The sequence below is a fragment of the Centroberyx affinis genome, unplaced genomic scaffold (genome assembly GCF_046629955.1).
Source record: "Centroberyx affinis isolate AG114_WGS23_722 - 3 ecotype Tasmania unplaced genomic scaffold, CSIRO-AGI_Caff_v1 ptg001292l_1, whole genome shotgun sequence".
NCBI classification, from domain to species: domain Eukaryota; kingdom Metazoa; phylum Chordata; class Actinopteri; order Beryciformes; family Berycidae; genus Centroberyx; species Centroberyx affinis.
In genome coordinates, this window is record NW_027279798.1 from 420,803 (window position 1) to 433,665 (window position 12,863).

Sequence of the window (12,863 nt, forward strand, 5' to 3'; positions counted from 1 at the left end):
AAACACACACACACGCACACACACCACCCCACCCCCATTCACATTAAGTGTGTAAACAAACACAATAAACCGAGCAGAGTACATTGGGTCATACTCACATATGGTGGCATCGAATTCAGTTTTATTTTTGCCGCTGAGTAGGTGGCACATCTGCCGGCGCGTTGCGATATGATTTAAAGAGTGAGTGTGAGCCCAGCAAGATGTGTCACCATGTGGGAAGTGCTGCTCACCCTTCCAAAACCTCTCAAAGTCTCTGCTGCTTTCACTCTGTGCATCTCTCTGCCCCGCCGTTCCCAAGTTTTCATGTAAAAATTGCAGTCCGGGAATTCAGCATAAATACACCTACACTCAGCCATACACTGAGTCTTGTTTGTGTTTACTTCTCTCGTTATGTGCATGATATGATTATGCTCCACGGCTCCTCTATCCACCATACGGGGAGGATAAGGAGAGATTAAATGAGAGCTTCTCTATGGTTTGGAAATGTCCTTTTTGTGGTAGTGTGTATCTTCTGATTAGCAGAAAGCTTCCAGTGATCTCCCAAACTGAAAATTTTGGAGTCTTGCAAGCAAGTCAGTGGTTTAAACGGCAAAATAGGAGCAACAAATGGTCCCCTCTGATTGAAAAAGGCAAACCTGTACTGTTCCACCCCAATCCCCCCTCTGCACACTTACAGCAGACCTCATTTTGACCTGGATTGCAACTTGAGGTGATAGTCATGCATCATCTTTGCAATATTATTGAGCATTTTCAGAGGTTGCGATATTCGAATGGGGCGATGCTGTCATTAGAAGAGACCTTTCACCACTTGACATACTGCACTATCAGGAATAACACAGATGGACTGCACTGTGTGACGATTCACTGGGAATGATGTGACTGATCCAAATCTGTAAGCGGCTCCGTTTTAATGGTCTCCCCATTTGACACGGCAGTGACAGTGAGGCGGTTTGAGCAGCAGGACGGAATAGTGACTTGAGGCACAGTTACTGGGGAGGCAGAAATAATCTTATTGGTTGAGTTTAAGCTTCTGGGCGGAGCCAAAAAACAGTTTTTCGGAGTGGAAGTTAGTTAACTAGCAGACTTGAAAGGCAGGAAGGCAAGAAGAAACCCTGGTCAGTATCTAAATCAAAAATATGAATGGAAATAATTTTTTTATTCATTCATGACCATTTCATTCATGATGTTGGCAGGTCTAGGTCTAACTAGCTTACCTAGATAGCTATAGGCTAGTGAACTTGGAAGGTCAGCTAGGCTAACTAGCTAACCTAGATAACTTTCTATTGCTAGATTGCATTTTTTCAGTGCTAGGCTTCATAACATTAGCTACCTCCTCTCTTACCCCTTGTGTTTTTTCACTGGGCTTCAGTCTAACGTTCCTTAACCAGATAAACTTCAGTTCTTTGGCTCCGCCCATTGAGGTTGAACTTTTTCTGCCTCCAGAGCAGCTCTGCCTCAGAGAAATGTTTGTCAAAACTCCAATCTGCAACCGGAGAACCAAGGTTCAAGCCCCCATGTCAGCAAGCATCTGCTCTGCTGAAGTGCCCTTGAGCAAGACTCTGAATCCCTGTGTTGTTCTGTAGTTGAACCTGTGCGCAGATCACATCATTCACAGAGCTCATGGTCTTTCTTTATGTTTTTCTCCTGTCAGATGAGCGTGAGGCGGTTCAGAAGAAGACCTTCACCAAATGGGTCAACTCGATCCTGTCCCGGGTCGGCTGCCGCATCTCTGACCTCTACCTGGACCTGCGGGACGGACGCATGCTCATTAAACTGCTGGAGGTCCTCTCCGGTGAACGACTGGTAAGAGGCTGTTCTGCTGTATCTTTGTGTGTGTGTGTGTGTGTGTGTGTGTGTGCATGAGATGATTTGATAAGATTTTGACTCTGAAGTCTTTCACCAACACTACAGCAACACACTTCTGGGTCTTAATCTGTTGCCTTATATTGTTATGGTTTTCTCTCTTTGTCTTCTCTGTATCATTCCTTTCTCTCTCTCTCTCTTTCTCTCTCTCTCTCTCTCTCTCTCTCTCTCTCTCTCTCTCTCTCTCTCCCTCTCTCTCTTTCTCTCCCCAGCCAAAGCCCACTAAGGGCCGAATGCGTATCCACTGTTTGGAGAATGTGGACAAGGCCCTGCAGTTCCTCAAGGAGCAGCGGGTCCATCTGGAGAACATGGGTTCCCACGACATCGTCGACGGCAACCATCGCCTCATCCTGGGCCTCATCTGGACCATCATCCTGCGCTTCCAGGTAAACCAGGACCCAACTTCTGTTATATGTATTTCATTATTTTTGTGTAAACATTGATTTTGCCCACTCTTCCCTTTCATCTCTTTACATCAGTTATATAAAATGCCTGAAAATCAGGCTTGAATAATCTAATAGCAATCCAATTTCTGTGCATCCAGATGGGTCATTGACTATGTTTACTGTGAACAATAATGTGACTATTGCGAACACACAGGCAATAGTCTGATTAAGCTGTTTACATGATTTCATAATTCCACAACTCCACAAATCCTGTTTTGTGAGTGAAGCACTTATTTCGATTTTCCAGGGAGAATTGTGGGAATTGTGGGAATTTTTTTGCTGCAAAAAATAACTTGTTTCTTGTCACACCACTATCAGATTTTACTAAAACAATCACAGCCATGAATCTGCACTACCACAGCTTTTTAGCTCTACAATATACAACCTTCAGTGCTTTCCAACAGACGCAAACTTCTTCAGTTGTTCTGAAGTTTTTCTGACACTCATCTAAAACTGTCACCATTACAATGTTTCTCCCATCTAAAAACCACATCATATCCATATCTTGCAACATGCATAACATAAACTCAGTCTCTTCCACACTCTAAAAGTGTTGACTCCTGCTGCCCGCCGTCTTGGTCTAGCCCAGTCCAGACTACTTTTCCCTTCAACCTCCACATAACATGATGAACTGGACACTGGCGCAACTTGACCACAGTTCAAGAAATGCAACTAAATTGTATGCATGTGTCTATGTGAATAAAATGACAGTACTTTACATGTATTACTGTGCTTATGCTTGCTACTACTACTACTGTTTACATGGATTCTGCCATACTCATATTATTGCCTCAATCACATTGTAATCCAATATTTTATGTGCATGTAAACACGGCCACAGTATGCATCCTGGTGTGATCGAATGACAAAAGTGACTTTCAAGTGTACAGTGTAACTTGGCTCTGTATGAACAGCACAGAAACAGTCCCGACCAACCAGCCTGGAGATGTTTTTGACTTTTTTCCGTTTCCTGGAATGAGATGCCTTCAGGGTCCAGCCTTCATTATCTCCTGTTAGAAGCACATCCACAACATCAGAACATGTCTTTTTCATTCTTTTATCTGCTTGGGCGAGGAGGGGGGGCATGTATTTATTTTTAATTTGACAGCAACACTGTTATTTTTAGACACGTTAGTTCAAACAATATGGCCTGCTGCATTATTCAACCTTTTCAACAAAAAAAAAAGAAGGGAAAGGAAGGAGTTGACTCGCTCCTGTCTGCATCTTAACAGTCTGAAAAAGCCAAGGAGAACCAAAGCTGGCTAAATTTAGCCCTCTCCCTGGGCCTGTCTCTCAGATCACATCACTGCTCTAATTACTGGCCTACTGTGTGGGAAAATAAGAACTTCAATAATTAACACCCCTCGATCAAACAATTGGCCCTAGCATTAGATTTGTAAGAATCCAGCCAGGGCAATAGCATCATAGATGTAGTGTTTGATATTAGTCTTGTTTTTTGACTAAACCCCCTAATTTTTCTTCAAGCTGTAATAAATGATGTCTTTCAAAGGGATATTTGTGTCACTTTGCCAAAATGTTCCCTATTGGTACATCCTATTAGTGACATGTTCTAGAAAATATGTTTTACTGTGTTTTTATTCTCTGCTGTGAATTACGCTCGTTTGATTGGAAACCTCAGAGTCATTAGTCAAGTTGTATTATTTATCATCCAGCTGTTCTTGTTCTTGTTGTTCTTGTCAGATCCAGGACATTATCGTGGAGACCGGCCAGGCGGACCAAAAGGAGACACGCTCGGCCAAGGACGCTCTTCTTCTGTGGTGTCAGATGAAAACAGCAGGGTGAGTGGGATGGGTGACCTTTAGCAACACTAACCCATTCTAAATATCCCTTGGGAATCTGTATGAGAGTCCTATGGGGTTGGTAAGACTATGGTCCTATGTGTCTGAAATAAAGTCGAATTGAAATATGGTGTCCTGTACACTGCTGTGACTCTTTTAGTTGTTAAAAGTGGGTTTGTCACTCATAGGCCAATTTTTTATATTTTATTATAAGGTTGTTTCAAAATGACCTTTTAAAAGTTTCATCATGCAAAAACCGTGAAGTATGCAATTGTTTACTTGCAAAATGAAAAATTAAGTAATTGAAACTGAGTGATTAAGTGTCTACTTTTTCTGCAATAGAATCAGAATTAATATATTGTAGAACTAATCTTTCCATTGGACAGTGCAATGGGATTGTTAGAGTCCTATAAGATTGAGATGGGAGTCCTGCAGGGTTTTTGATTGCACAAAAACTCAATAGGATCCACAAGGATTGGTTCTAAAATTGCTGTTGCTGTTGTCACAGAAAAACCTGACAGTTCTGGTGATTTTGATTTTTTTTTTTTACTTGAACTGAAGGTTTACATGGTCCTTTACAGGAGAAGTTGTTTTGTGACCGTAAAACCCATTCAAAACCAATAAAACCTTTTAAGAGGTGACTTTGTGAAGATAAAAAGTTTTCATTTGGTAGCAGCAATATCCTCGCATCCATTTCCACTCATATCATATTTTAGAACCCGTCCTTGAGGTTTCCTCATAGGATCCCTGATTCATTTTGTGACTTTTAAAGCATATGGTTGCTATCGTGACAAGGCGGCACTGCATCTGATTCTGTGTAGGCCAGTGGTTTGATGAATACCCTTGGTGCGAAACAGAATAGGTCTCAGAAATTGATTTAGAGCAGGAGCTTCTCAGCAATGTCCCTCATGTTTAGTCAGTGACGTCCCCTGGCTGTTGTTTCACAGATATCCCAATGTCAACATCACCAACTTCACCACCAGCTGGAAAGACGGCATGGCCTTCAACGCTCTCATACACAAACACCGGTAAGGGGAGATGAATAGCCAAATCCACTCTCACAAGCTCTGTCTCCTGAATGTAAACACGCACAAAACCCGTCTGCTCAATGTCTCTCTTCCTCATTCTCCTTTCCTCGTTCATCTCTTTCACTCTCTCTTGCTGTCTTGCTCTTTTACTCTCTCTCTCTCACTTCTCCCTCTCTCTCTCTCTCTCTCTCTCTCTCTCCATCTTTGTTTCCATCTTGCTCTTTCAGGCCAGATCTGTTGGACTATAACAGTCTGAAGAGGTCCAACCCGACCCACAACCTCCAGAATGCCTTCAACGTAGCAGAGCAGAAGCTCGGCGTGACCAAACTGTTAGACCCAGAAGGCAAGTGGCAGAGGCTGTGGCTTCATGTAGAACTAAATGTTTATGAGCTTTATGCCTGGTGGAAAGAAACCTCGGGGATCAGTGATGTTTCTGCTTCGCCTGTGACTGACTTGTCTGCTGGTCTGTTTTGTAGATGTGTTCACAGAGAACCCAGATGAGAAGTCCATCATCACATACGTCGTGGCGTTCTACCACTACTTCTCAAAGATGAAGCAGCTCGCCGTCGAGGGCAAGAGGGTTGGAAAGGTGAGGATGCGCGGGCCTGCTGCGTGCGATAATGTGAGTTCGTACTTCCCCGTGTTCGTCTTTGACCTCCTGTTTTCTTCTGCTTCAGGTGCTGGATCACGCCATCGAGACCGAGAAGATGATTGACAAGTACGAGACGCTCGCATCAGACCTCCTGACGTGGATCGAGCAGACCATCATCGTGCTGAACAACCGCAAACTGGCCAACTCTCTGACTGGAGTTCAGCAGCAGCTCCAGGCCTTCAACTCCTACCGCACTGTAGAGAAGCCGCCCAAGTGAGTCAGCTGACCAGGCCATCATTGTGTTGCATTCATTTAATTTAATTCATATATATTCGTATAATTCTACTCTATTCTTCTTCTTTATTCAAGTCGTCCACCGTTTTCATTCTCCACGCATGTAGGACATCCCATATTTAAAGGCGGGACATAACGAATGGAGGGATCATTCAAAAGTGTGAACCAATGGGATATCAGTTAGGGAGAGAGAGGGGCAGGTTTTTAGATGGGAGGGGCGGAGAAGCGGGATGTGTTCAAAAATCTGTGATGGTTTTATTGGTTGGAATTTTTATGTCGCCTACTGGTACACAAAGTCACCACTAAAGGTTTTCCGTTTTCTAGGAAGTGAAAGGAATGAGATTTTGATATAAAAAATACAATAAAATACATATTTTAAATCATTTTTTGGCATAAATTGTCAAATAGATATGATAGAATGAGCTGAAAAGGTGAAAAAATCATTTTAATTTCAGCATGACTTTGCATGATTTGTGCTGTTCTCCACATTCACTACAACCCATCCCATTAGAATTCTCAATGGGCCTCTGCATATCCCCTTGTGGATAAAATATCACAGTTTTTTTTTATGCTGTTTTGTGTGATTTGTGTTGTCTCCCAGGTTCCAGGAGAAAGGTAACCTTGAGGTGCTGCTATTCACCATCCAGAGCCGTATGAGGGCCAACAACCAGAGGGTCTACACTCCGAAAGAGGGAGCCCTGGTCGCAGACATCAACCGGGTGAGAGACCCCCTAACTCCACACAGAGACACAATACAATCATAGAAGTATATACACTACTAGTCAAAAGTTTGGACACACATTTTTGCTTGATTTTTACTATTTTCCACATTTTCTAATAATAGTAAAGACACACAAAACTATGAAATAACACAAATGGAATTATGCAGTGACCAAAAAAGTGTTAAACAAATCACAACTATCTTATATTTTAGATTCTTTAAAGTAGCTGCCCCTTTGCCTTGATGGAAAGGCAAAGGCTTTGGAAAGAATTTCATACATAGGCATCGACTTCACTATTTATATTTGTCTAAAAAACAAATTTCAAGTATTTAAGCATAAGCCTTTAGATCCAAATGGCTTTAAGATAATGAAAAACATTGTACATTCAATCAGGTGGGACCAAACTTTTGACTGGTCGTGTATATTTTCTTTTAAAAAGAAAATCTCTGGTCAGTCTGGTCTTGGTAGCTGCTGTCACCCACTAGATTGCCTCTTTTTGGACCAGCGTCCCTGTTATACAAAAGTCTGGTTTGAAGCTGAGACATACAACTCAGTTAGACAGACAAAACAGAATCATTTATCACAATACAATCCTGAGGCAACGATTAAGCCATGAGTGAATTGAATTATACTAGTAATGGCACAGAGTAAAACTATACTGTAAAAGCCATTTCTAGCAGAAAGTAAGGGTAACATGATAGCATGACAACCAGACATGAGACAACAGAAATGGTCCTGCATATGTCAACAGGAAGAACATATCACTAGCACAGACAGTGTTACGGGTCTGATTGCCACTTGGGAGACTGTCCTTCCACCAGACGATTCACCTTCAAGCATTCAAGAATTTCATATAACTGTGAACATTATGATTATACCCAACAAGTAGCAAAAACTGCAAACCCCCTCTGAAACATCTCATGCGTCTGTGCGCAGGCCTGGGAGCGTCTGGAGCGGGCGGAGCACGATCGAGAGCGAGTCCTGAGAGACGAGCTGATCAGACAGGAGAAGCTGGAGCAGATGGCCAGGAGGTTCGACAGGAAGGCGGCCATGAGGGAGACGTGGCTCCTGGAGAACCAGAGACTAGTGGCTCAGGTAAAACCGCAACACCAGAACTACAGATTTACATAAGAGTGCAGATTCCATTTTGCTTTAATTCATGAAAACAGCAGGTCATTTGCACGCCTGATTATTGTTGGTGAGAGGTGTGCAGGAGAAAATGGTTGCCTACAAAACATGCAAAGATTACATTTTAATTAAAGTGTGTCAGTTGCAAGTAAAAGAGTTTCTTAGCACAATATGTAAGTAATTAGACTAGAAAAACCAATTACCGCATTACTATAATTGGATGTCTCTGCCGTTAGCAAACTGGAAAATGGTAAATAATAACTTTGTCATGCCAGCAGGCATAGAAAGAGATTTACACCATCACCAGTGAGCGAGCTCCACCCTTCCCTTGCAGAGCACAGCTCAACTTGTGTGTTGCAATTTATTATTTTATTATTCTACCTCCTTTCCATTTGTTAACAAATAGGTACATGTTAACAAAGACATACCCCCTCAGTACACACTATCTCTCCCTATTTTTACATAAGATTTGTTTAGATAGTGAACCATCAGGCTTCTTGTGCCCTGAAAGTTCCTCCACCCTCTTCTTCTTCCCAGGATAACTTTGGCTATGACCTGCCAGCGGTGGAGGCAGCGAAGAAGAAGCACGACGCCATTGAGACGGACATTGCGGCGTATGAGGAGCGTGTTCAGGCCATGGTGGCCATCTCCAAGGAGCTGGAGACTGAGCGCTACCATGACGCCAAACGGATCGACGTGCGCAAAGACAACATCCTGCGTCTGTGGGACTACCTGCAGGAGCTGCTGAAGGCCCGTAGGGGGCGTCTGGATAAGAACCTGACCCTGCAGAGGATCTTCCAGGAGATGCTCTACATCATCAGCTGGATGGATGACATGAAGGTACAGGAGGGAAGGCACAGCACATCAACTAATAACATTTACATTTGTGTTTCAGGCATTAAGTTGATGCCGTTATCCAGAGCGACTTACAATGAGTGAGCAAGTAGTGTTCACTGTCAGGACACTTTGACAGAATGGATCAAAGTGCAGGGATTGAACCTGTGATGCTCTGATTATGGGGATGGTGTCGCTAACCACTCACCTAAAATAAAATGATCGGTGAACCTTAAGCACTAAAAGTACACATTTAGAGTGTGCTTTTAATAACTAACTCCATTATAATTGAATATTAGTCCAAGCAGGAATTGAATATCATTTGAAAAACAGTGTTATGAATCTGATTATAAAATGTGCATACAAAACATAATATTTGTTAAAACATAATAATGTATCTTTAGGGTTATCTTTATAGAGGGTTATCTTTATCTTTATCGATCTATCAGTCCGATCCATATCTATTTGCTCTGAATAGTATCAGTAAATCACTAAATATCATATGCAGTTCTACACATACTCTATATGCTCCCATGCCTCTTCTTAACCGTTTGGATTCTCTCCTCAGGCTCGCCTGCTGTCTCCTGACTTCGGTAAACACTTGCTGGAAGTGGAAGACTTGTTACAGAAACACGCTCTGGTGGAGAATGACATCGCTCTGCAGGCAGAGAGGGTACAGAATGCCAACGCAGCCGCCCTTAAGTTTGCCAATGGAGACAGTAAGTGCAGTGGTTCATCTATTGCCCTTGCAAATGCATTTATTGCGTATAGCCTGGTGTCATTAGCTAGGGGTCGGGACCCTAAATGGGTTGCAGGCCTTTTATTGGTGGTTTCTCCACATGGCTGAGGAGGCAATGTCTTTCATGGACCTTGACTCAAGGGCAAGACAATACATTTGTCATTTGGATCCTGAGTAAAAATGGTTGATAAAGAGTTCATACATGTCATCTAACAACAAAATGTTCAAAATAATAAACCTAAGATAACATGATTATGCTAGAGTTTATCTATACATGCATTCAGAGTAATTTTGATTAATATACATTGTGTCTGTAAGATAAGCCACAAATGGTGACTTGATAGGTTTGATCCTTCATTTCCGTGGTCCTTTCTGTGTGTAGTTTGTATGTTCTCCCTGTGTTTGCATGGGTTTCCTACATGCAAATCAGGTGGATTGGAGGCTCTAAATTGTCCATAGGTATGAATGTGAGTGTCTGTCTATATGTGTTTGTCCTGTGATGGAGTAGCATCTTGACCAGCGTATCTCCCTGCCTTCTATCCAGTGTATGCTGGGATACTGAGTTCCAGCACCCCACGACCCTGAAAAGGTTTAACCGGGTAGACAAAGTGAAACAAATCAATATATAAACCTTCTCTTCTCCTTGATTTTTTTCCTAGGCTACAAGCCATGTGATCCCCAGGTGATCCGGGACCGGGTGCAGCACCTGGACCTGTGCTACCAGGAACTGTGTGCTCTGGCGGCCCAGCGCAGAGCTCGCCTGGAGCAGTCCCGCCGCTTCTGGAACTTCCTGTGGGAGATGGCGGAGCTGGAGAGCTGGATCAAGGAGAAGGAGCACATCTTCTCCTCCCTGGACTATGGCAAGGACCTGACGAGCGTGCTGGTCCTCCAGAGCAAACACAGTGCCTTCGAGGACGAGCTCGGGGCCCGCCGTGCCCACCTGCAGCAGGTCATGGACGAGGGAGATAAGATGATCCAGGCCAAGCACTTCGGCTCCCCGAAGGTCCAAGAACGCATGGATGACGTCATGATGCAGTGGCAGCAGCTGGAGGAGCTGGCAGCGTTTCGGAAGCAGAACCTGCAGGACACGCAGAAGTTCTTCCAGTTTCAGGGAGACGCTGACGACCTTAAGGCCTGGCTGCTGGACGCCAAGAGGCAGATGAGCAGCGATGACGTGGGCCATGATGAGTACACCACCCAGAGGCTACTGAAAAGGCACAAAGACCTGAGGAATGAAACTGCCAAGAACGGAGCCACCATCGACGCTCTGTCCAAACAGGCCAACGGGCTGCCAGAGGAGCTACGAAACACCCCAGATATCCAGAGACGCCTGAAAGACATCAAGGACTTGTACATGGAGCTCATGTCTCTGGCTGACCTGAGACAGAAGAGCCTGGACGACACAATGGCCCTGTACACTATCTTCAGTGAGACAGATGCCTGTGAGCTCTGGATGGGCCAGAAGGAGACGTGGTTGGTGGGTTTGGAGGTGCCTGAGAAGCTGGAGGACCTGGAAGTTGTACAGAATAGGTACAAAGAACATACTCGAACCTGTAGATACATACAGTATCTACAGGGGGATTATCTATCTATATATAGAGAGAGATAGAAATTGAGATATATAGAGATTTTGTATAGACCTGGATCAAATAGTCTGATTCACAAAAATGTGTGAAAAAATAAATATTTATCATTATTTGCAACTATTATTTGACCCAGGTCTGGTGAACACATGTTTATGCATCATGTATGAGATTGTATTGTGTTTATCATATCTAATATAATTTTTTTTTTCTTCACAGGTTGAGCATTCTAGCTCAAGATATGGCAAATGTTCAGTCGAGGGTTGATGATGTCAACAAAGCTGTAAAACAGCTTGAGGACAGCAGACACCCTCGCACCAAAGAGGTCAAGGAATGTCAGATGCGTCTGAATAAGAGGTGCCTTCATTATGTTATCTGTAGATTATGTGCAATTAATTGCACTGTATATTTGTGCATCAAAATTTGTTTTACATCTGAAAAAAAGTGTTATAAACCAGTAAGATCAATATTTCTATGTTTACCTTCCCCAGAGGCACATGAAGGGTTTCAGTGTAAAATGAGATATCCAACATTTTTAAAATGTCAGATATCTTAGGAATCAGGAATCATTCTGCTGTAACAGCTGTGACATGAAAGTGAAACTTACTATGGATTATTATTGAGGATATTAGCAAACTAAAGACCTTTTCTTACAAAATAGATGACACAAAACATATTAGATGATACAATCAGTTATATTTGTGAAATATTGAACAATGATACAGTGTTGTATCCAGTGTTTTGGAATTAAATCCTTTATATGTAAACTCATAGCACATTTAGTAAACTATCCTCTCTCTCAGGTGGGAGGCCTTCAAGGCCATGGTGGAGGATAAGAAGAGGAAAGTGGATTCTGCTGTTAGTCTGCAAAACTACGGGCTGGAGTGCGATGAAACAGAGGCCTGGATCAAAGATAAGACGCGGGTGATTGAGTCCACGCAGGACTTGGGTAATGACCTGGCAGCCGTCATGACTATCCAGAGGAAACTGTTTGGCATTGAGAGAGATCTGGCCGCCATCGATACCAAGCTTACCTTCCTGAGGAAAGAGGCCGACCAGCTGGCCACGGACCACCCGGAGAACGCAGCCGACATCCTGGCCCGCAGAGGGGAGCTGGACGCGGCCTGGGACGCACTGAGGAAGACCCTGACAGACAGAGAGGACTCCCTGGGTGAGGTCAGCAAGCTGCAGACCTTCCTCCAGGACATGGATGACTTCCAGTCCTGGCTCTTCAAGGCCCAGAAGGCCGTAGCGTCAGAGGACATGCCCGCCACGTTGCCAGAGGCCGAGGAGCTGCTGAGCCTCCACGACGCCGTGCGCGAAGACATAAACAACCACGAGGAGGACTACCTCCGCGTGAAGGACACTGGAGCCCAGGTCACACAGGGTCAGGAGGACGACCCTCAGTACCAGCAGCTGGAGCAGAGGCTGAAGGGCCTGGACCGCGGCTGGTACGAGCTCCAGAAGATGTGGGACAGCCGCAAGACCTTCCTGGACCAGGGCCTGGGCTTCCAGCAGTTCATGAGGGATGCCAAGGCTGTAGAAGCCATCCTCAACAACCAGGTAAATATAATGATTTGCACTGGGTAAGGGCCTGTGAGGGCCTGTTGCCCCTTTACCATGTTGTACTGTATGTGTCAGTAGATACAATGGTACTATATCAGTTATTATTAAGTGTTGCTTTTCAGTTTATGGTTTGTAATGTGTTGAAAGTTTTTGAAAATGGAAAAGTCATGAAACACAACTGCCTAAAATAAAATGGGGGTGTACAGTTATACACTGGGGTTTAAAAATTAAAGAGAAATTGTGCTGACATTAAATGGTGTTCACTGATG

The 12,863-nt window shown here is 43.7% G+C and overlaps 1 protein-coding gene across 1 annotated transcript in view; it reads left to right on the forward strand.

The window, feature by feature from the left end:
* The window catches only part of sptb (spectrin, beta, erythrocytic), a 45,096-nt gene that overhangs the window by 12,022 nt on the left and 20,211 nt on the right, over positions 1–12,863 (forward strand). Inside the window, 14 exon segments of the mRNA XM_071525398.1 lie at positions 1,652–1,803; positions 2,076–2,249; positions 4,011–4,108; positions 5,056–5,136; positions 5,364–5,479; positions 5,613–5,725; positions 5,814–6,001; positions 6,624–6,741; positions 7,681–7,839; positions 8,410–8,712; positions 9,275–9,425; positions 10,105–10,975; positions 11,248–11,385; positions 11,832–12,591. Of these exon segments, the coding sequence (XP_071381499.1) occupies positions 1,652–1,803; positions 2,076–2,249; positions 4,011–4,108; positions 5,056–5,136; positions 5,364–5,479; positions 5,613–5,725; positions 5,814–6,001; positions 6,624–6,741; positions 7,681–7,839; positions 8,410–8,712; positions 9,275–9,425; positions 10,105–10,975; positions 11,248–11,385; positions 11,832–12,591 (3,422 nt within the window).